The 25200-nt window shown below is 39.7% G+C and overlaps 1 protein-coding gene across 3 annotated transcripts in view; it reads right to left on the bottom strand.

Moving 5' to 3' along the window:
* Positions 1–8679: 8679 nt before the first annotated feature.
* The window catches only part of ZC4H2 (zinc finger C4H2-type containing), a 21745-nt gene continuing 5224 nt past the window's right edge, over positions 8680–25200 (bottom strand). For 2 of the 3 annotated variants that reach the window (XM_008272716.4, XM_008272715.4), the window contains exons 2-5: positions 13557–13728; positions 12085–12257; positions 11225–11387; positions 8680–10158 (exon numbers count right to left, since the gene is read on the bottom strand). In XM_008272716.4, the coding sequence (XP_008270938.1) occupies positions 10045–10158; positions 11225–11387; positions 12085–12257; positions 13557–13728 (622 nt within the window). In that variant the 3' untranslated portion in view covers positions 8680–10044. The remainder of the gene's footprint in view (positions 10159–11224; positions 11388–12084; positions 12258–13556; positions 13729–25200) is intronic. The other variant, XM_008272717.4, reaches the window with a different exon arrangement.

The raw sequence follows: 25200 nt of genomic DNA on the forward strand, positions 1-25200 counted from the left end.
ATGTCTCTGATGCAAGTCCAGACTTCTTCCATTCTACCCTCTAGTTCTGCATAGCAATTATCTGGATCTAGACACCTAACTCTAGGCAGACCAGGCAGAGAACCCAGCATTGGGAAATGAGCAAACCTGCATAGAGAGTGACACCTGGAAACAGAATGCCTTAGGGTTTGTTTCCTTAGTAATTGACTCACAGTTTTTTGCAGGAATGTGGTTGATAATGATGGCTTCTATAAAGATATTGTCTTCTCTAGTGCAGAGAGACTGCATTTGTTTTGAATCATTCCTCTGTAAACTTCAAGGTTCCTGCAGGAATCTTTGAGGGGATTCTGCCCAAGTAGCTGTTAGCAAGTTAATTGTGGTATGCTATACAGTGGGACAGTAGTAAGGGCAAATGCCACCCTTAAAGTGTTACACTCACAATGAGTTAAGTATACTAAGCTTATTGACAGTAAGAAGTATAGCAGCTAAAGTTCTCTGTTTCTGGTCTCTGACAATTTTTGGATTGCAGCTGATAGACTGGAAAGACAGAGTGGGAGAGAGCACTGAGCAATATTTTCACTGCCAAATTCTGCTGTGACTAAAAGAAGAGTCTCAAGTATGTTATGAAGTTCATGGTGACTGTGTGCAGGAGAGCTTCCATTGGAATTAAGATGGAGGATCTCTTTGGGATGCCAGTTATGAATTCAGGTTTTTGTGTCTGATTTCTTAGATTGGAGTCCAAGTTGTTTGACTTACTGCATGACCTTGGATAAGAAACCTAACCACGTGGTGTTTCAGTTTTCTGTAAAATGGGAATAACCTCATTTACATTTTGGGGCTGCTGTGAGGGTTAAAATGAGCTTTATGTGAAGCACAAATTTCAGCATTTTAAGGATAGTAAATGTTCATAGTTAAAGCTATTATATTTTGGCTCTTTCAGATGTGTCTTCACCCCCAGTGCATGTGTAGCAGAAGGAAATATATCAAAAGGCATCAGGCCAACTACAGAGCTATCAAAAGTATTGGAAAGTCATATATTTTAAAGGATGTGGCACTCTGCCAGAATAGTATTTGGCAGAAAGAGTGCACTTCTCTGTGGACCTCTCTCTTGGAAACATATAAGCAGCCATTTGTATCTTTGGAGCCCACCCTCCTTGGGCTGGCTGTTCCTTTTGTCCAGGTGTTGTCACTTATAAGCATCTGTTTCTTGGTCCTTTTGGATGTGTACAGCTTCCTGCCTGCTGTGGAGGCATCCTTTCAGTCTTCTGAATGGAACCCAGATGCCTCCTGGTGGGCAGTGTTATTATATTATCAGGATGCAGAAAAATGTTTGTAGTCAGAGTTGGCAGTAGGAACCAGAGAACAAGGGCTGTGCTTCAGTGTCCGTGGAGATGCTGGGGATGTGGGATTTCAGGCACGGATGAGCAGGACTGCAATGAGGTGTGGAAAAGAAAGGAGCAGACGCATCTGCCACTACACTGAAGGTACAGAACTCTGTGGGAGAGGTTCTATAACAGGTGCACCTTATCACCAGCAGGGGGCAGAATCTACCCAGACAGCAGGATGAGTGGCTCAGAGCCAGACCTTAAACTGTTCAAAGCCCCTAAACCTGCTATGACATGAATTGGAAACAATAGGTGACAGATGCCTTGGGCACAAATGGAAAAGAAGTTCACAAAACAGCTGGATTCGAAAGTGCAGTAGGGTGGCCAACCATCCAAGTTTCCCAAGGTGTAAGACTTTTCATTTTTAAACCAGACCAGGCCTAAGAAAACTAGAGCAATTTAGTCACCCTAAATGGGAAGATAGAGCTATTTACGCTCTCTCCACTATCACTTGTTCTCCTTGCTGCTTTGCCAATTCTACTGGGGTCAGTGAGATTTTTGATGATTATATAAGAGATCAGATTAGAGTGCCTTGAATGCTGAGAAGCAAACCAAGGCTTTTAGAAAGGGAATAATGTTGCTTCATAGATATTTTATTTCTTCAATATTTTATTATGAAATTGCAATGAAAATAATATTAAATTTTTTGAAAATATAATGAAATACAGCACATGTCCTAGGTAATGCCCATATGCCCCACCTAGATCCTATGATTAGCATTTTGTTGGGCTAATTTATCAGATATTTATTCTTCTATCCATCCATCAATCCATCTAAGTTTCCATGCATTTCAAAATAAGTTCCACCCACCATTATACCCATCACTAAATATGGTTATCATCAATATTGATATGTATATTGATGATAGCATTAAAATTGTTTTTAGGTTCTTTTTCTTCTGAGGTTAAGTTTACATACAGTTAAATATAAAAATCTTAAGTGTATCATTCTCTGAATTTTAACAAATGCAAATGCTTGTTTTACCCAAATCTATCAAGATATAGAAGAATGTCACTGTACAGAAAATAGTTAACTTAGGTCTGACTGTTATACTTTGAAAGATGCACATGGCTGGCATCTAGGAATTTAAATTTTGGGAGAGTTTCCACAATTCCATGGTGTGAATAATTAACTGTACCTCACACGTTTATGCAAATAAATATGGTTTATGCTTCATACTTACTTTCCTTTTGGAGGTGTGGGATTTGGGTACATACTAGACAAAAGGGTGGCTATCTGACAAGTCCCCAATGAAAGACTTCCACATTATATCCTTAATGGGCTCCCCGGTAGACAACATTTCACAGTGTTGTCACAGTTGAGGAATTAAATGCGCACTGTGTGACTCCACTGAGAGAGGACTTTTGGAAGCTTACACCTCATTTGTCTCACTCTACATGTCTTTTCTCATTGCTGAACTTTCTTTGTATCCTTTCACTATAATAAATCATAGCCATGAGTATGATTACATGCTGAATCCTGTGAATCCTACCAAATCATCTAACATGGAGGTGGTCTTCAGAATTCCCACTACAGCAACCACCCCAGAAACTTTCTTCTTTCCCCTTCTCTGTTATTCCTCACCCTTAAACCTCAAGAAGTAAACGTTGTTCTAATTTCTTTGACTATAGATCTATTTTGTCTTTTTCTAGGACTTCATATAAATATAATCACTTAGTATGTTCTCATGTCTGGCATCTTTCATTCAGCATGTGTTTTGGACAGTCATCCATGTTATTGAGTGCATCATTAATTGCATCATTTTTATTGTTCAGTAGTGTTCTATTATATGAACATACCATCCTTTGTTTCTCTATTCTACTGATGGGCACCTGAGCTGTTTCTAGATTGATGTTGTTAAGAATAAAAGTTCTATAAAAACATTCATTTATAAAATTTTGGTGGATATATGTTTTCATTTCTTTTAAGTATATAACCAGCAGTGATAGTTCTGGGTCATAGTGTAGGTAATTGTTTTATTTTAAAAGAAACTGCTAGGTCTTTTATCAAAGTGATTATGAGATTTTTAAATTCCCACCAACAGTATAAGAAAATATTCGTTGTTCCACATTCTCAGCAAAATTTAGTGTCATCAGTTTTTTTAATATTAGCAATTCGAGTGGGTGTTTGGTGATATGTATAGTCTGGTTTCGTTTGCAAAAGTCAAATGTTCTTATTTAAAACAAAGCATAGTAAAAAAAAAAGTTCCTCAGTCCTCAGTTGTAATTTCCCCCACCTACCACAAATTCCTATCCCACTGTTTATTTTAGGCCCCTGAGAATAGTTGAATGTTCATTCATCCACACCTTTCTCTGAAGAGAAGTCTGACCCAGCATGAAGGGGATCCCAGAGTTGCATAGGGAGTAGCTCTCTCTCTCTCACCAACCCTCAGCCAGGCCTGGTCTTCATTTCCTTATACTGGCCAATTAATTCAACTTCTATGAGTGGACATTTCTTAGAATAAATACTATGGGTCCTCAAAATTGAATATATTGTAGAACTCAGTTTCCAGTCAGCAAAGTACCTCTGCCATCACTATACCTTTTAACTCCAACGTTGGGAGTCAGTTTCAGATTCCTAGGGAACTGACAATCCTTACCTCCTCTTAATGCTGTAGACTATATACTCTGGTCCATGACTTTATCTTTGTCCCTTATTGAACCTAAGAGGAGGATCTTGGGCATCAAGATCTAGAGTAAACCTTCCTAATTATTCTTGCCATGGTTTTTCTTTTCTTTCATCCTTTAGGAGCTCTTCTGCTACCTTTTAAAACTTGGCTGAATCTGTCCCCCTCACACCATGCCCAGTATATGGCTCTAGTTCAAGATACGTTTGCCTTTTCCTTAGACTACTGTAGTAGCCACCCAGATTATTTCTCTGCCTCAGTATCTCTCTCACTTCTATCTTCTATATTGCTGTGAGAAAATATTTTGACATAATGACCACAGTCTTCTTGTCTGACAAGAGTACCATGCGTTTTTTCTGCTTCTTGGCCTTTGATTGTTGCTATTTCCATAGCTGTGAAAGTCTTTCATTCTCCATTTCTACATATCCGAATTTTTCACAGCACACACATCACTCCCTAAATTTACCTCTAATTCCCACCCTGTGTGCCCAAGCAACCTCTCCATTTGAAGAATTACACACCATTCCCCTGGAATATTGTGGTATCATTCTCTGCCTGGTATAGCAATGTGTTGGAGAACAAAGACTATGGTTGAACAGACCTGAATTCAAACCTGAATCCAAGCACTTATTATCAGTGGGACTAAGCAAGTTAATTAAGCAATTTGAGCTTTACTTTCATCAATAATTAAAATAGGGAGGATAATAAGAATAATTTCTGCCCTCACAAAGCTTTTTGAAGACTTCATAAGAAAATGAATGTGAAGTACTAGGCACCTATCTTGGCACATTGCAAGTGCTCCATAAATGCCGGCTATTGTTATTCTTCTGTTTGTCTAGAGCTTGTGGGGGGAATATCTGAGAAAAAGTACAGATATGAAAGTAATTGTTGTAGAGGGGCTGTGTAACCATGGAGCCAATGATATGTTACAGAATTTTTTGTAAAATGCAAAGAGAGCTGAGCTTGGCACCTCAGGGAAGATAATCCCCCAGGAAGCAGATAGAAGCACAAGGGTCTACAAAGTAGAATATAGATAGGAGGAAGAACCTATATAGAACACTGCAAGAAGCCAAAGAGGGTCAACAGTGCAGGAAGGCAAAAGGCAAAGAATGATTAAGTAGGATCAACTTAAGTCCACTAACACTAACAAACTGAAAGTCATTTGAGATCTATCAGAGTAAACTACAGTGATGGGGATGGAAGTGAGGAATTGGAGAAAGAGGGAAAAGAATATCTAGATATCTATGTAGAAATTTGGCTGAAAGACAGAAGGAAAGAGGGTGGGATATGAGAGACCATCTTAAAAGTGGTCTTTTTCTTTCCCTTCCATTCCCTTCTCTTCTGTTCCCTTCCCTTTTCTTTCCTTTGTTTGGATTTTTTTTTAATGAGAGAACTAATTGACCTTGTCCATAATCAAAACAAAAGTATCAATAGTAAAGTTTTGTATTGAGGGAGAGAACATGGAAAATTAGCAGAATGAGTAGGGAGGAAGCATGAAAGGGCAGATGCAGACAAAGGTAAAGGGATTGATTTTGGCTGGTCCAGAGACCAAAGAGAAGGGTAGGTGTGGGTGTAGGGAAACGTGTCTCATACACCTTCCAGTCCCCAAAGCTCAGCAGGGTAGAAAAGTGGAATGCATCAACATGTATTAAGCCTTCAGGAAATGTAAGAGTAAAAGAAGACTAAGGAAAACTGTGGGGAGACAAACTGCAGGAATAGGGATACTTTTTCTCATCCTGAATTCCCTGAAGCACAAATGGTAAACTTGAAATTGGGGCTGGAGAATGAGGGAGGAGGAAAATGGCAGTATGGGGTGAGGGGGATCCAGAGAGTGAAGGAGAGGCATGTGTTCATGCACATGTGTGTCGGGGGGGCACAATAGCAATGCATTGGAACACCACTGACTGCAAAAGGGTAACATGTAGTTATGTTGAATTAGGGCTAGTTCTACCTTTCCTGAAAAGGCATTTCTTTCTTGTCATTGGCTAGTACCAAGGCAGCTGGAAGGAAGCAAGCATGAGATTCGGCAATTGATGACACCCCTTCTTACATCTCCCTATTTACTCCCTTTCTCACTTTCAGCCTAATTTAGGTAAAATCTGTCTGGTAGGGGAGGTGGGAGTGTCATCAGATGACCTTTGGAAGCTCTCACTTTCCTATCTCCACCTTCAATTATAGAAACTGCAGCTGCAAGTCAAATGAGAAACGTTTATTAGGAGAGAAGGCGCTTATCTAGAATGTGCTTCTGGAAGGCTGTGTTCCCAGTCTCAGCAGCCCAATCCCTCTTAGCAGAGAACTGTCTAAGCAGATGGAGCCACAGGCTCTGTCCTCTGGGAGCTTAGTTCATAGTACAGAATGAAAGCAGACACGCAGAACAGGAAAATCATCAAAAAATGACCAAGAGGGCAGGGCTAGCTTGAACCCTGAGTAGTAAAGGGTAAACCTAGTGGTTTCCTATTGAAATGTGACTTTGCAATTCCCCTGGTTTCCCTCTCCTCATTGACTCTAAGCAAGACAAGACTCACATCCAAGCCTTCAAACTCCAACTCTAGAAGAGATGAAATGTTATGGAAGACCTTTTGGGTACCAGGTACTCTTCTAGGCACTTTTGTAGTATATTAGAGTCAGATCCAAATTTGAGGACACTCTGTCAGCTTCAATTTTCTTGTCTGTATATTTGAAGACATTGAGTGTTGCTAGGAAGATTTTATTGTCTAGTTGCATTTTAATATTTGGGTTCTAATTGACATATTGGGTACAGTATTATAATTTGTATTGATCAAATCAGGGTTATCAGAATTCCCATATCCTAAAATATTATCATTTCTCTGTGTTGAGAAACTTCAGACTCTGTTCCTCTAGTTATTTTGAAATGTAAAATTAACTGTTGTAGATTAGAGGTACCCAACTATGTTACAGACTTTAGAATTTCTTCCAACACTCAAATAATGTCTTTTATATTCCTTTATGAATGCTAACTCATTTAATCTCCAAAACAATCAAACAAGGTAAATTCTATGTGTTTTCAACTTTTCATCCATAGCAAATACTCGAGAGCAGCTACTTGTGAAGGAAAGACGTTCATTTGGGCTTATGGTTGTAGGTTCATGTTCCAAGATCATGTGGACCCATTGAAAGTGCCAGACCAAGTGCAACTATCTGGGATCCTGCCCCAGCTAAGTTATCTGAGGCAATATCACACAGCACAGAAATGAGCAGTTTCCAGTCAGTCCCACTAAAACTGCAGGCATGAGCAAACAGATAGTGGTTGCTTTCAGCCACTAAGTTTTTAGGTGGCTTGTCTCACAATAGATAAATGAACCAAAAAGACTAAATAAAACAGTAGTACCCCACCAAGTGGCTGGCAAGTCGAGGTACTCAATACATAATTACTCCTTTTCCATTCAGAAGTGTCCCTGAGAACAGATTTGCCTGGCACATGGTGCTCAGAGATCAAGACCTGTTACCTTCACTACAACAGAATTGACAGACCTAATCTCCACTGTGACAATGATGCAGAGCAATGACTATACTTCCTATACTTTACAGGGATGTATAGAGACTGATACAGGTTAGGGTGTACCTCCCGTTGCACAAATGTCATCCCTTTGCCTAGAGTGAGCCTGGACAACCTAAGAAGTAGGATTAAAGCTGAAAACATCTGGGATGATGGTGTAATGTCAGGCAAGATGAATACTATCTCTTTTCATGGGTCATCCCATCTACTTAATCCCAGAGGCTTAGGTCAGAGAAGGAAATTAACATTTATTGAGTGATTTCTATGTGCCTAGAATTGCTCACAACAACCCCTTGAAGGAGTTGCTATTATTGTCCTCATCTTCCATATGAGGACACAGGCACAGAGAGGTTTTTGTCATCTATTGGGTTTCCTGAGAAGCACTGGGACAGTTTAGAGTACAGGAGATTAATTGAAGAGTCCTTGAAATCAAGGGAAGGGGAGGGGAGGGGAGGGGAGGGGAGAGGAGGGGAGGGCAGAAAAAAATAAAATGTAAGGGAAATAAAGCAGCAGGATTGGACAGAGAGAGATGTTTATCTGTAATGTAGTCTTGATGGCAACTTCAGCCTATCCTATGGGGAGCTCTGAAGTTGGGGTGCCTCTGTAGAGTTCTCCTCTATTATAACCTCATAGGGGGTGAGGCCTTTATATTCCTGCATCAGTCAATCATAGGATACCTAGTCCTTGATGTCAGGTCCAGAGTAAACTTCAACCACCCCCATCATCAAGTCATCCCAAAGGGGAAAAAGGTTTAAAGAAAAAAATAAATGATCATGGAAAAGAAGTAGGAGGGAAAATAGTCTCTGCAACCAAACAAATCTGACTTCAAATCCCAAAACTTCTTATTATTAGCTGTTTAACTCTGTACAAGTTAGCTTCTCCAATGTTCAGCTTTATTTTTTGGAAAATTGCAATTAGAATACTTAGCTTGGGAGGTTGTTTTGAAACTCAAATGCAATCATTTATATAAAGTATCTTACGTAGAAACATGACAAATAGTGGGTGCTGAATAAACAGAAGAGGTTAATGAAAACTGGGTGAGTGAGTGTGCTGCAGTGCCTGGCTTTTTCATCTGTAAGGTGGAGTGAGCAAGAGCATAGAAGAGCTACCCTGAAGGGTGGATGGCATTACACACCTTTTGTATCCGGTACACAGTCGATGCTCACTCAGCATTTACTCCAATGAACAAATGTTTATTTAAAAGAATTTGTAAAACTTAATACTCTTACTATCAAAGAGCCAAGGAACATTTTATATTATGAACACATAGACACTGTGACAACTTAAAACTACAGTTAAGAAAGGAAGGAAAAATATTCCCCTCCCCGTCCAGGGACTGAAACCTGGACCTAAAACTTTTTCAGTTTGCTAGTCTCCATGCCCATCCTTTAAGTACAAGAATGGCTTAACAAGGAGACCTAGCTTTGGGGGAGAGGAGAGTTGTAGGGTCTGGGGAGCCTAGTTTCTCATCTTTTGGGAGGGGAGACCACCTGCACAATCCACAGAGGGGAGCAGACCTGAGAGTGAAAAAGAAAGATAAGAAAGAAAGGGAGAGAGAGAGAGAGAGAGAGAGAGAGAGATGAATGGAGGGAAATTCCTACCCACCTGCATGGGTAAAGTGAGATTTGCACTTACTTGAATCTAAATCCATTCCTCTCCCTCTATGATAATACCACTGGGCAGGTAAACATTGAATAAAAGTCAACACAAATGTTAGTCTGGGGCTGCACTCAGCCTAAGACAGCCCCTACAGCAGAGCCTTCATCCCCAGTGACTCAGGCAGTGAGTTAGACAAGACTTGTACAATGGGTCTGGTTCCCTCATTTCACCATGGGGAATTTCTACTTTGGGTCTGCAAGGACTAGAGATATAGGACAAAGACCTGCAGATCTCAGCATCTTCAGAGATATAGCATGGCACCCAAGAAATCTAGTATATCCAGGGGACATGGTGGAGGGAAATATAGAGTAACAGCCAGACCTTCCAAATGAATACAAAAAGGAGGGCTTATACAAGCTACCTCTGGGCCTTAAGGAAGAGATAAGTGTAGGACTGTTTGAGATACATGCACCCAGCCTGTTGGGAAGTCCAGCAAGAAGACTGCTTGTCCCTTCAAAGTCTAAGGCAAGAGTACAGGGAGAGGAAACACTGGAACCTTTACTTGAAGCAAGATAGGGGCCTTCCCCAGCACTCAACCCTACAGCTCCTCAGGATCTAGGCCCCAGGCACGAGAGACAGAGAATCATGCCCGGGACCTTTGCCCTTCCCTTAGCTCCAAATGGCAGGGGTTGAAATGTGGGTGGGAGAAAAGGGATCATCAGATACGCTGTCATTAACACCTGAACCACATTTCTTCCTAAACCAGAAATCCCAAGAGCAGAAAGAAAAAGAGCAAAGTGAGAGAAGAGTTGTGCTTCCATCACATTAAATAGGAGACTTGGTGGGGGTGGGAACTGGTTGATTCACATCAGGACATCAATAACTCTGGCCAAAGGGAGGGGTTCTGATCAGCAGAGCTTCATGTGTTCTCCTTCTCTTCATTCATCCTGCTTCCGTTTTGGCTTTTTGGGGTTTCGAGATCGACTCTTGGCTTTGCACAGTGGACATATAGGTGCATTCCGGTGAATTTGCTGGTGACATGACAAGCAGGCCTGGTGGAGGGCACAGGACAAAGAACATTAGTGGTAAGGTCATAGATCTGACTTACGATCCCCAGGGGCCCAGAAAGTAATTGTGATTTTCTATCAGGAGGCAATGGTAATCAATAAATAAGAGCCAAGTAGAGAACAGAACTCTTGGAGGCCATAGAAGATGGGACTGAAAAATACAATCCCAGGTCAGAAAGCAGTATTGAGAAAACATATGAAAAACTTGGAAATAAGGCAAAAGGAGGACTATATATCCATTCACAATTACTGCAACATTATTAATGAAGTTGATCCAAGAACTATTTCATTTTCTAGGGCAGGGGTCAGCAAACCGTTTCCATAAAGGTCAAGACATTAAATACTTTAGATTTTTATGCTACATGGTCTTTGTTCCAACTACTCAAATCTAACTATATTATGTGAAAGAAGCTCTGGACAGTACGTAAACAAACTTGTATGAATGTGTGCCAATACAACTTTAAAGAAAAATAGGGAGCAGATGAGACTTGGCCAGCATGCTATAGAAGGCCCTTTGACCGTTTACTATTGATCAGGGCCTACACTCTATGATGTTACACTGATAGGCTGCATTTTTCCCCAGCAAATATGCAAATTCATTCTATTAGGAATAAAAGATAATCACAAAGGTTGCCGTGTTATCGTCCTGTAGGACATAAACCAGGTCTGTATCTCACTTTACAAATTTATTTCAGCATTCCTTTCCTGACCATATAAATATCAGTTCCTCAAATGCCCTTGGAACCTGCTTTGCATTCCTGCTGGTTTCCTAATTTATGACACATGCACATTATAAATTTGGGTAAGAGTCATGTTTTTAACTTCAGAAATTACACTTTAGAGGGCTCATCAATCTCCCTGTACTTGTACCCCACTGGGAATGCAGGGGCCAAAACAGCACAGACATGCCTCCCCTTCCTCTGTGTCACAAGCAAAAGTTCTTTAAGGAAGGCCAAAAATAAATAAGACCAAGACCGGACATCCAGCCTCCCACAGACTTCTCATGGGAGGATACTTTGCTTCTTCCATGACCCCTACCCAGCTCACTCACCTTCATAGGTGGGGGCTGCTGCCTGAAGGTAGCTGTCTGCCGAGTGTCCTGCTTCCTAGCCACTTGGAGTTGTTGGGCGGCAGCTGCGGCGGCGGCCAGGGACTCGGGGATGGGGGGCTCCTGAGGCTCCGTCTGCCACTCTGCTTTCTGCTTCTCAAAGTAACTTTGGAGATGAGAGATACTGGCTTTCATTCTGAAAGCAAGGAGAACCTTGCCCCTCTTAAAGACCCCATGCCACAGAACCATGGTTTGTGTATGGCTCACTCTAGAAAGTTCCTGTACCCTCCCCCAACACAAGGCTCTTCTCCCTTGGTGCCAGGACCATTGTCTCTTGGCAAGGGTATTCTTCCTACTTGCTGACACTGACAGACCCAGAAAATCAAGAAATCCCAAGGCTAGCAAGATCCTTAGTCATATCCTTTGTCCCATGCTAGTTTGCAATATTCCTAATTAAGTGTCTCAGGCCTATGTTGACATACCTCTAGAAATAGGGACAACCTGCTCTACTTTTAAGAAACACTTCCTTCTACTCAGCCAAACTCTGTCTCTTTGAGCCTAATTCTTAACTCTTGGTCTTGAGGTGAAGTCTCAGGCTAGTCCTCAAGACTATGAAAGCTCAAGCTTCTATGTTTTCAAAGGTTTCTGGAAACCCCCTCTAGACTGAATTGACCTCGCAGGAATCACAGACATAATGTTATGTTGTCAAAATCACACAAAGGATTTTAAAAGCCACCTGGTAATTCTAGTCTAACCATCCTAGAACTAAGTACCCCAATATGCAAGCCAGGTTTGGGGTATGTATACATACACGTGTTTCCATGTGGGGGGTATGGGCTGGGGTCAAGGGGCAGTCGACTTACTCCAAAGAGAGTTTCTCCTCCTCTTCACACAAGTCAGGCAGCCTCTGTAGGCCCAGAGTCATGCGCAGGGCATCAACATGTTCCTTCAGTGGCTTATACTCATCATGCAGCCGCCGAGTAGACTCTAGAAGCTTATTTAGGTCATTCTCAGACTGTTTGATAGTGTTCTCCATCTGAAAAATAAAATGAGGTAGACAGAGAAAAGATCCCCAGGTTCTCCAAAAGGCTCTACAGCTGAGTGAGTAATGGCACAGACTCCAGAGCCAGATCAATCTATATTCAAGTTCCCAATCTGTTATGTCCTCTCTATGTGACTCTGGTCAAACTTCAATTTCTTCATCTGCATGATGATGATAGTAATGATACTTATATCATGCAAACTTGGTGAATATTCAATGATCAAATAGATAAAAAGCACTCAGTATAGGAGCTAATGGAGCAAAGGCTTAGTAAATAGTTGTGTTCAAATGCAGTATCTTAGAGATGAAATGGCAAGTACACCACATTACCATTTTACAGGTCAGAGAATGGAGACTCAGAGGGAAGAAGGGATTTCCCTAGGGAAATACAGTGGCCTAGATTCTCAATCATTCTTGCTCATTTCATTTGCACTGTATCCTTTGCTAATTGGCAGCTTTGCTGCCAATTCCTCATAAAACTCAGAATTCTGTGATCTCTAACAGAAAATCTCAAGTGCATATTGTTCAAACCTCGTTCATATTTTCTTTAAGATCCTAGGCCTGATAACATCAGAAATGAGTATTACCACTGAAGTGACTTGATCTCAAGAACAGAAACAGCTCCTTCAAGAGTGAAAAAAAAATACTTCCCATTGTCATAGGCTCTAAGGGTTGGAAAGTAACTTATACATCGGCATCTCCAACCGCCTTCCTGGTGAAGGAATAATCAATACAACAGCCCAGACAGGTGGCCATTCTGACCCTGCTTGGATAACTACAAAAGAAGGAAGCTTATTACCTTGACAAACAGTTAATTTCCTGTATTCCAAGAATCTCCCAAGGATAGTCTTTAATGAGGGAACCCTTATTTGGTAGGCAGGCAGAGATGATTTGTTCAATCTAGTTGGAAGCTCTGTAGCACTTTAAGCTATACCCCAGCAGCAGCTGCCTGTTTGGCTTGTCTCCAGGGTTCCAGGGCTAGCCTTCTACTCCTAGAATCCCAAAATGAGAACACATCAGAGCTGAAAGAGCCCTTATAGGTTATTGAGTCGCTCTTATAGTGCAGAGAAGGAAAACGAGGCCCAGGGAGAAGGGAACTGTTGGTTATATACAGTAAGTCAGTGCCAGAGCCAGGGCTGGATCTTAGAACTTCTAGATTCTTCCACTTCACCACAACCTGATGCCTGCTCCCCCAGGTTGGCCACAGGCACATCTCCAGGAAAGGCCATAGCACTTACTACTGTCTCTTCCTCAAAGGGCCCACAGGTGGGCTCCAGGTAGCCAGCCACATACCACATTGATGTCAGCATGGATTAGGCGGAGTTCTTCTACATGAGCCATCTTCTCCTGTAGCAGAAGGTCCATCTCTTGCTTGTATTCCTTTAGGTGCCTCTCTTCTGACTCAAGTGCCTCAAACTCAGCCTTCAGACGGGCTTTGATTTTCTCCATCTGCAGAGTCTTATTCCTGCAATTCCCAAAAAGCAGAAAACAGGCCAACAGGAGAATGGAGAAAGATGGAACTATAGTATACAAGAGTTAGGCTATGGGACAGGGTTTTCTTTCTAAGCCATCTTTCCAAGATTCCCTCTCTTCAGGAAAAGTCAACCCGAAATCATCCCCCAAATGTTAGGAGATGCTTTATTCTAAAATAAAAGCTCCATGTGTCTTAAATGGGGTTATTTCTTTTTCCCATAACATTTGCAAATATGCAGCAAGTTTTAGCTCTTAAATTAATTCAAGGGAGAGCACGTGCAATAGCTTTTCCTGAGCCACAAAGAACTCGCATCCAAGATGCCAACAGTGATCTGTTGAGAAACTCTAGGGAAGCACTGTCCAAAAAACTTTCTGCAGTTATGAAAATGTTTTGTATCTGTGCTTTCCAATACATTAGCCGTTAAGAAAATGTAGCTACTTAGCTCTTGAAATGTAGCTATTGCAAGTGAGGAAATGAATTTTGAGCTTTAATTTCAATTAAATTCTAAATTTAATCAGCCATGTGGCTAATTGCTGTTATAATAGAAAGCACAGCTCTAGAGGATCTACTCATTAATTCTGAAAGAAGAAGGGAAATGAAACTATTGTGGGTCATTCCTTTCCCTTCATAAGAAAGCAAAACCCTGTTTCTCCTTGTTAAATTCAAATTGTATACCCTGAGGCTTAGCAATCCTCCTACAATATACTAGGAATTTATTCTAAGGAAGCATGTTAAGAAAGCAGGATGTTAACAGAAGACTGGATAAAGAAATTATGGGATATGTACTCTATAGAATACTATACAGCAATAAAAAAATGAAATCCGGTCATTTGCAACAAAATGGAGGAATCTGGAACAAATCATGCTGAGTGAAATAAGCCAGTCCCAAAGGGACAAATAGCATATGTTCTCCCTGATCGGTGACAACTAACCAAGCACCAAAAAGGAAACCTGTTGAAGTGAAATGGACACTATGACAAACAGTGACTTGATCAGCCCGTGTACTGACTGTCGAGGAACAACTTAATACTTTATCCCTTTTAGTATTTTTTTGTTCTACTTTATACTATTGGTTGAACTCTGTAATTAACACACAATTATTCTTAGGAGTTGAAATGTAACTGAAAAGTGATCCCTGTTATATATAAGAGTGGGACTAAGAGAGGGAGGAGATGTACAGTTCAGCACATGCTCACTCGGACTTACCCCTAATGGTAGAGTTAGAAATGTGCCAGGGGATTCCAATTCAATCCCATCAAGGTGTCATGTACCAATGCCATCTCACTAGTCAAAGTGATCAGTTTCAGTTCACCAATGATCATAATGAAAGGATTAAGAGTCAACAGGATCACATAAACAAGACTAGAGTCTGCTAATACTAACTGAAAGAATTAAAAAGGAGAGAACGATCCAACACGGGAAAAGAGATTCACAGCAGACTCATAGAATGGCAGATGTCTTTAACAGCACTCTGGCCTCAGAATCAGCCCTTAAGGCATTCAGATCCAGCTGAAAAGTCCTTGAGAGTATTTTAGGCATGGAAAGCAAGACACTCTGGCAAAAAAAATGAATGACCTAAATGAAAGATCTCTGTGAGTGAGATCCTAGCAGAAAGAACGGGCCATCAAAGAAGGAGGTACCTTTCTCTGAAGGGAGGAGAGAACTTCCACTTTGACTATGGCCTTGTCTAAATAAGATCAGAGTTGGCAAACTCAAGAGGCTTCCATAGCCTTGGCAGCTCATGACAAGAGCCTCGGGTGATTACTGATGTCATAAACAAGATTGTCGATTGTTAAATCAACAGGAGTCACTGCACTTACTCCCCATGTAGGATCTCTATCCTTCATGTGTTGTACTATGTGAATTAATGGTATAACTAGTACCCAAACAGTACTTTATACTTTGTGTTTCTGTGTGGGTGCAAACTGTTGAAATCTTTACTTAATTTATACTAAATTGATCTTCTGTATATAATGATAATTGAGATTGAATCTTGATGAAGAATGGGATGGGAGAGGGAGTGGGAGATGGGATGGTTACGGGTAGGAGGGTCGTTATGGGAGGAAAAAGCCACTATAACCCAGAAGTTGTACTTTGGAAATTTATATTTATTAAGTAGAATTAAAAAAAAAAAAAGAAAGCAGGATGTTAAGATGCAGAGACGTGTTTTCTGGATATGGACAAAAACAGGATATTTGACAACCTGTAAAGATTTGTGACATGGAAAATGAAGAGACACTGAATGAAAAAGAACGAACATTAAGACTGCAATTTCAAAATACACATGCACGTGGATAAAAGAGAAAAGAAAGTGGCAGAGTATGTGGTCCCAAGGGCCCTTAAGAACATTTGAAGCTTGTCCTTAGGAGAGACAAAGTTTTGTAAGGAGGGTCCTCTAAGCACTTTGCTGTCCTCCCAGTGGCTCCCTATTTTCCAGATCTCAGGACTTGCCTCACCACTAGCTACTTACTTGTATTTGGCATTTCCTTTCTCTGCCTCCCCTTTGCCTCAGCCTATTACACAGGTGCTCTAGCTCCACAGATGACTGTGTTCTCTGACATCGGCCTGTGTCTGTCTTCAGTCCCTCTCTCCTTTTCCGGAATTGTCTGTTGGCTCCTGTCTTGAGAAGTAGCCCTCCATGACACAGAACGAGAAAAAGAACTGTGTTAAGGGGTAGGATGGAGAGAGGTTTTCTTTCTATTACTGAAAAAGATACTTTACATATTATTATATTGTTTTCACCTTAGAAAAGGGTAAAAGGATGGATACTATCCCATTTGTAGAGAAGATAATTGAAGTTCAGATTAGTAACTTGCCCAGGATCACAGAATTAGTAAATTGGGTATTTTAACCCAGGGCTAACACCGAATCCTACATATTATCAACTTTTACTCCACACTGCCTTTGACTGGGATTACCATACTGAGAAGTATAAGAATATTGAGTACAACTCTTGCTATACCTGGTTAACTATCTTGCAAAGGGATGATACTGATTTGAATTGGTCATTTATTTATTTGGTCATTTATTTATTTATTTGGTCATTTATTTATTTAGATCTTCTCCAATCCAGACTTCTCCTCCTATTCCAGGTTACATGCAAAGCAATCTGAACTTTGCCTACCCTTCCACAGATGGTAAACCTGAGGTTCAGAGTAGTTTACTGTCTCACTCTATGTCAGACAGCCAGTTAGGGCAGTGCTGGGCCAAGAACCCATTTTTGTAGCAGTCATATCATGAAATGAGTAGGTGATTTAGATTCATACCTAACTATAAATCCTGGTTCTGCTCCTGACTAGGTATTTGCCCTTGGGTAATAGTAATGACAACTATATGTATATTTTAATTTGCGCACCTAATATGTACCAATTATAGAATTTAAATATACACTCATTCAACCAACATTTATCGAGCACCTTTCATTTGCCAGGCAGTGTACCGGGTGCTAACAGATAGAACAGAGAACAGAACAGTATATGGACAGGAATCTTCATTTAATGAGGAAACTAGACCCTGAACATGTGAAATCATCAGATGAGTAATAGGATATGCAGAATGCAATGGAAGGACAACAAAGGAAACATAGTCTTAGGGACACTGTCAAGGGAGGGCAGTCACAGGAATCTTCCATGTGAACCTAAGGATGTGACATCTTAGCAGACACCTGAGAATGAACAGAAGTTAGCTGGTGATAGGAAGTGGACACAGAGAAGAGCATTCTAGGCAGAGGGAGCAGCATGAGTAATGGTTGCAATGCAGGGAAATATGCCACATTAAAGGAATTGAACAAAGACCAGTGTGGTAGCAGCATCTACTGCAAGAGGAAGAGAGGCCTAGATGGAACTAGGGAGGTTTGTAGGGGTTGCAACCCAGTCTGGAGACCAGAAAGAGAAATTTTTTAGATTTTTAAGCATCAGGAAAGTAACAGTACATAATCATCTTACTTCACTTTTCTCAGCCTGGACTTCCTCATCAGTGACCCAGGAATAATAATAGCACTTACTTTACAGGTTATGTGTGAGTATTAAATAAGCTAAGACATGTAAAGTTCCCAAGCAGAGTATGTGGCACAGAGTGGGCAATCAACAAATGATAGTGCCCTTCCCTCCCCCACTCTGCCAACTATTATACCGTGGTTATCACCTTCATCACAGTGGTTTGTACTTTGTTACAAAGAACCTACAGGAAGCATAGTGTGTGTGCATGTGTGGATGGGCATGTGCATGCATACACGTGTGGTGCACGCACACAGATACATATACATGCACTGTCATGAGTAGTCATTTATTCTCAGCTATTAAGATTAAAATAGGGGCTGGTGCTGTGGCGTAGCAGGTAAAGCTGTCGCCTGCAGTGCTGACCCATATAGGTGCCGGTTCAAGACCCAGCTACTCCACTTCCTATCCAGCTCTCTGCTATGGCCTCGGAAAGCAGTAGAAGATGGCCCAAATCCTTGGGCCTCTGAACCCACATGGGAGACCCAGAAGAAGCTCCTGGCTCCTGGATTCAGATTGAGTGCATTTTGTGGCCATCTGGGGAGTAAGCCAGCAGATGGAAGGCCTCTCTCTCTCTCTCTCTCTGCCTCTCCTTCTCTCTCTGTATAAATCTGACTTTCAAGTAAATAAATAAATCTTTAAAAATCAATTAATTAACATAATAAATATTAGCATAAGCCACCTCATAATGTCAATGTAAACAATGGCAGTACACAGGGCTGAGCCAAGCCTTCCTAAATGGTAAATCAATTCAATTAATATGGCAGCAATCATCAGTAAATGAGATCAGGGTGAAAGTTCTCTCCCACTGACACTTAATAGAAATCAGCGAAGTGTAGACCTGTCTTTGTACCTTTAATTCACTTTCTCTACTTCTGTTTATACAACCCATTTTGTCAGGTAGAAGTCAGTGCAATCCCAAATTAAATAAAAATACACCATAGGCTTTCACCTGCTGGTTGCTGCAGCAGACATGGAAAAATCAAAGGCACAAAGGTTCCTTCAATCGACCTAAGGCATTTGCTCTCTATGGGGAGAAGGGCTGTCCCCAGCAAGATGACAGCTTCATTCTTTGGGTATAGGGCACAGGGTAGCTGCAATGTCTATCCAAGGTGTTTTGGATCCTTTGTCAATTGCCCACTGGGACAAGAAATAGCAAGGATCAGAGATCCTGACAAAAGGGCAAAAGGGCCAAGACTCCTGATTAGGGGAAAGGAACAAGGTTCTGAAGATGGCTTTCAGAAACTGCTTCTATTTTGCTATTTCTAAAGTCATTTTCTCAGCGGGCAGCCTTGCTCATGCTTCAGCAGAGGAACAGCAGTATCATCAGAGGCTTCAGTGGTGCTGCTGTTACTTTTCAGCAGTTGTGTAGCAAGGACAGGAGCAGTGGGAGCAGTTTACCCTGTGTGCAGACAATAAGGGGTGCATGATGACCATTATGTTTAGTAAGGTAAGCCAGACCCCAAAATACGAATGTCTTATGTTTTCTCTGATTTGCAGTAGCTAATACACAGAATACAAAAACATGTAATGTAGATGAGCAAAACTGACATCTTGAGATTTAATTATTGTTTATAGCCTGTGTCTATACCTCTACAGAATAGTAGTCTCTACTTTGTGCTTGTTGAATTCTTTATTTAGTGGATGATTAAGCCTGTGACTATAAAGTACATTGAAAGTATGTTATCAGGGTTGGCACTATGGCATAGTGGGTAAAGCCACCACCTGTAGTGCCAGCATCCCATATGGGCACCAGTTTGAGTTCCAGCTGCTCCACTTCTGGTCCAGTTCTCTGCTGTGGCCTGGGAAAGCAGTGAAAGATGGCCCAAGTCCTTGGGCCCCTGTGCCCACATGGGAGACCTGGAAGAAGCTCCTGGATCCTGGCTTCAGATCAGCACAGCTCCGGCCGTTGTGGTCATTTGGGAAGTGAACCAGTGGATGGAGGGCCTCTCTCTCTCTCTCTCTCTCTCTCTCTCTGTGTGTGTGTGTGTGTGTGTGTGTGTAAAACTCTGACTTTCAAATAATAAATAAATCTTTTAAAATTTTATAAAAAATAAAAAAGAAAGTATGTTATCACAAATTTGAAAGGGAAAAAAAAAGAAGGAAAGGAAGGAGGGGGTGGGAAGTATCATTATGTGCTTAAAATTGCATACAAGAAATACATGAAATTGGTTCACTTTATATAAATATAAATTAAATTTTGAAAAAGAAAGTTAAAAGGTAAAAATAGAACAAAATAAATTTGGTCTACTTTTTATTATCACCATGCACTGGAAATCCTACACAATGTCCACTGAAGAACAAGTGGGCTCACACCATTTTTGGCCAATTATGAATAAAGCCACTATGAATATTCATGTACATATTTTAGGGTAACCATAAATTTTCATTTCTCTAGTATAAATGACCAAGATTACAATTGTTAAGTAACTGCAGGTTTAGTTTTTCAAGAAACTGCCAACTATTCCAGAATGGCTGTACCATTTCAATGCCTACCAACAATGTGTGAGGGATCCAGTCGCCCTATCAATTCAGCCATTTTATTTCAACTGTCATAATAGGCACACAGTGACACTTCAAAGTGATATTAATTTACATTTCCCTGATGGGTAGCAATGCTGAATACCTTTCTATGTACTAATTTTCCATCTCTATGTTGTTTTCCATGAAATGTGTTTAGACCTTTGACCCATTATCCAATTGCATTATTTTTCTCACCTTTGAGTTTTAAAACTTCTTTATATATTCTAGATATGAGTCCTTTGTCAGATATTTGGTTTGTAAATATTTTCTCCTTCTCAGTAGCTTGCCTTTTCATCCTCTTAACAGGGCCTTTAGCAAACATTCATGATTTTTTGTGAAGTCCAATTTATTGAATTTTTCTTTTATACAGCATGCTTTGCTATCATAAGACTATTCACCAAACCTTAGGTTCTATGAGTTTTCTACACTATCTATGAAAAGTCATATCATTAGATTTACATCTTCATTCATAATTAATTTTGTAACAGATGTGACATTTAGGTGGAGTTTTTTTCTTTGGCTATTCAATTGCTCCTGCACTACTTGACATAGAGACTATCCTCATTCACTGAACTGCTTTTGCACCTCTGTCAAAGTTATACTTCTGTGGGTAAGTTTTTGTGTTCTAAATTTTATTCCATTGGACTATGTGTCTCTCCTTTCACCAATATCGCACAATCTTAATTACCACAGCTATATAAGAAGTATTGAAATCAAGAGTGTGATACATCCCGCTTTATTTTCTCCAAAATTGCTTTAGCTGCTCTATCTTCCTGTGCCATACAAAGCTTAGAATAATCTTTTATATATCTACCAAATTTTTTCTGGAATTTTGATGGGAATATCATTAAATCTGTTCATCAGTTTGAGAAGATTGATATATTTGCTATATTGAGTTTACAAAGTATGAATATGAGACTACAATAAGAAGGTAGCCATCTACAAGACAGGAAGAAAATCCTCAAAAACCCTGAAGTTTCCAGAACCTTTATCCTGGACTGGTAGCCTCCAGAAATGTGGGAAAATAAATGTCTATTGTTTAAGAAGTCACCCACTCTGTGGTATTTTGCTATGACACATTAAGCAGACATTCATATGCACACACACACACATATAATATTGTTACTTCAAAAAGTTTGTGGAAAATAGAAACTCGAAATTCATACACAATGTTTTCACAATATGCTTTTTACCTGAACTTTTTGAAGATTCCACAAATGTATGGATTTCAAATTTTAAATATATATATATATATAAATGATAGAAATCTAATTCTAAAATATAGTTTTTACTTAGCACTCTGAGGTCAAGAACCACAATTTCTTGCTTCTACATATAGCCATTGACCACATTTTATCTTCTGATTCTCTGAGGGATAGAGTACGACTTTGCTTCCATCTCTACATCTCTAAGGCAGCACTTAATTGAATATTGTACTTATCTCAGTAACTTTGGGATTAAGGATGTATACCACGAGTGGAATTTCATGGACAAGGGTAATGCATATTCTTATTTTGAGTAAGCAGTGCCAACTTGCTGAAGAGGATAGCTACACCAGTTCACACTCCTACTAGTAGTACATCTGGGCCCTTGTATCTGTGTTTTCATTCAGAAAATTGGAGCAATGGGAAGGCATTGAAGATCACACCCAATTAGAGATTTGTAGGAGAATGTATCCTGAGCTGATCTTGCAGATTTTTCATCAACAATTAGGCATAGAAGGAAATTATCTTAACATAATAAAAGCCACATATGCAAAGCTCACAACTGATTCATATGTAATGGTAAAAGAATGAAAGCCCATGAATAAGGCAAGGATGCTCACTTCTTTCTAACACAGTACTGGAAGCCCTAGCCAAAGTTAGGCAACACAGAGAAATAAGATCCAGATAGGAAAGTAACAGGTAAAATTATGCCTATTTTCAGGTGACCTGATCTTATAAGACAAAAACCTAAACAACTCAAACAACAACAAAAACTTGTTAAAACTAATAAACAAATTTAGTGAAGATAGGATACAAAAATAACATACAAAATATATCATGTTAAATTATACATCAACAAATATGTGAAAAGGAAATTACAAAAGAACACACCTAAAATAGCATCAAAAAGAATAAAATACTTAGGAACAAGCTCAACAAAAAGAATAATACAGTTAGGAATAAACGTAATTATATCAATGACGAAAGAAATCAAAGAAGGCACAAATAAATGGAAATACATGTTCATAGATTGGAAAACTTAACCGAACAACTGAAAGTGATCTATAGATTTGATGCAATCCTTATCTAAATCCAATAGTATTTTTTACAGATAGGAAAAAAATCAATTCAAATATTTATTATATCACCACAAAAGATCCCAAATAGCTAAAACAAATGAGGAAAAAAGAACAAAGCTGAACACATCACACTGGCTGATTTCATAATATATTACAATTACATAGCATATTGTAGTTGCAAAAGTTATAATAATATGGTACTGGCATAAAACATTTGCAGAAAAATGGACTTAAAAGATAATACACATTTTCCATACACTTTTTGAAGGCCCCTTGTATAAGTATAGACCACAGGAGAGGACAGAGGGCCCAGAAAGAAATCCACTCACAGACAATCAATTGATCTTCAAGAGGGATAAAAAGAATATAAAGCAGGGTAAAGAATAGTCTCTTCAACAAATACTGTGGGGAAAACTGAATTATCTACATGCGAAATAATAGAATTGGACACTTACGTTATACAATAAATAGAAATAAACTCAAAAGGTATTAAAGACAACTTAAGTACTAAAACTACAAAACTCTTAGAAGAAAACATAGGGGAAGAGCTTCATGACTTTGGTCTTGGTAATAATTTAATGGATATGATACCAAAAGCAGAGGCAACAAGAGCAAAAGGGACATGTGAGATCACATCAAACTAAAATACCTCTACACAGCTAAGAGAGCAATCAAACAAATAAAAGGTAAAATAATTGCAAATCATATATTTAATAAGGGATTAATTCCCAAAATATATAAGGAATTCCTACATCTCAATAGCAAAATACTAACACCCAAACATTAAAATAGGCAAAGAAGTGAAACAAAGACTTTGACAAAGAATATAAAAATGACCAAACATGCATGTGAAAAGATGCTCAACATTGCTAATCATCAGGAAAATACAAATCAAAACTTCAATGTGAGGAGCCAACGCTGTGGCGTAGCATGTAAAGCCAATGCGTGAAGTGCCAGCATCTCATATGGGTACCAGTTCAAGTCCTGGCTGCTCCACTTCCAATCCAGCTCTCTGCTATGGCTTGGGAAAGCAGTAAAAGACGGCCCGAATCCTTGGGCCCCTGCACCCGTGTGGGAAACCCGGAATAAACTCCTGGTTCCTGGCTTCGGATCAGCACAGCTCCAGCCGTTGCAGCCATTTGGGGAGTGAACCAACGGGTAGAAGACCTCTCTCTCTTCCTCTCTGCCTCTCCTTCTCTCTGTAACTCTGCCTTTCAAATAAATAAATAAATCTTTTTTAAAAAAACTGCAATGAGATATCACCTCACAACAGTTAGGACAGCTATTATCAAAAATAAAAAGACAAATTTTGACAAACATGATAATAAAGTAGACTCTCTGTATACCATCAGTGAAAAATGCTATGGAAAATAATATAAATTTCCACAAAAATTAAAGCATTCCATGTATGAGTGACATTAAATGGTATTTGTTTTTCTGTGCCTGGTTTATTTCCCTTAACAGAATGTCCTCCAAGTTCATCCATGTTGTTGCAAACGACAGGATTTCATATCTTTTTTATGGATGAATAGTATTCCCGTGTGTGTGTTTGCTTGTGTGTGTGTGTGTGTGTGTGTGTATACCACAATTTTCTTTATACATTAGTCTTTTGAAGGACACTTAAGACAGCAGAACAAAAGTTACCAGAGGCTGGGGAAGATGGTGGGGGAAGAGGTTGAGTCAGTGGTTACAAAGTTAAAGTTACATACATGGAATAAGTTCTAGAGTTTTATTGCATGGCAGTGTGATAATAAATAACAGCAATTATTGTGTATTTCAAAATAGCTGGTAGAAGGGACTTTGTTCTCACCACAAATAAAATAAAAATCTGAGCTTACAGATATCTCAATTACCCTGATTAGATCACTCCACAATGAATACAGATATCAATACATGAAATTATTGCCCATAAATATGTATAATTTATTATGAATAAGCGAAAAATAAAACAGAACTTAGAAAACTTAAAACAGAACTATCATATAATGGATATTTATTAATAGAATTGAAACCAGGATCTCCAAGAGATATCAGCACTCCCATGTTCACTACAGCATTCAATAGCACAAATATGGAAAAAACTAAATGCCCATTAGCAGATGACTAGGTAAAATGTGCTATATTCGTACAATGATTACTGTAAAAAGGAAGGAAATCAAGGCCAGGATTGTGGTACAGCAGGTTAAACCAAACCTGCAATGGTAGCATCCCATGTTGGAACACCTGTCCACATCCTAGCTGTTCTGCTTTGCATCCAGCTCTCTGCTATGGCCTGGGAAAACAGTGGAAGATGGCCCAAGTGCTTCACCACCTGCACCAACATGGGAGACCCGGAAGAAGCTACTGGCTCCTGGCTTCAGCCTGGCCCAGCCCTAATCACTGAGACCACTTGGGGAGTGAACTAGCAGATGGAAAATCTCTCTCTCTCTCTCTCTCTCTCTCTCACTGTGCCTTTCAAATACATAAAAATAAATCTTTAAAAAATAAAAAGGAAGGAAATCCTACAGTATGTGACAACATAGATAATAATTGAGGACATAATATTATGTGAAATAAGTCACAGAAAGACAAAAGCTTCATCTACAGGGGATATCTAAAGTAGTTAAATTTATAGTAGCAGAGAGTAGAATAGTGGTTGCCAGGGTTTGGGGAGAGGAGAAA

Source organism: Oryctolagus cuniculus, chromosome X (genome assembly GCF_964237555.1).
Source record: "Oryctolagus cuniculus chromosome X, mOryCun1.1, whole genome shotgun sequence".
NCBI classification, from domain to species: Eukaryota; Metazoa; Chordata; class Mammalia; order Lagomorpha; family Leporidae; genus Oryctolagus; species Oryctolagus cuniculus.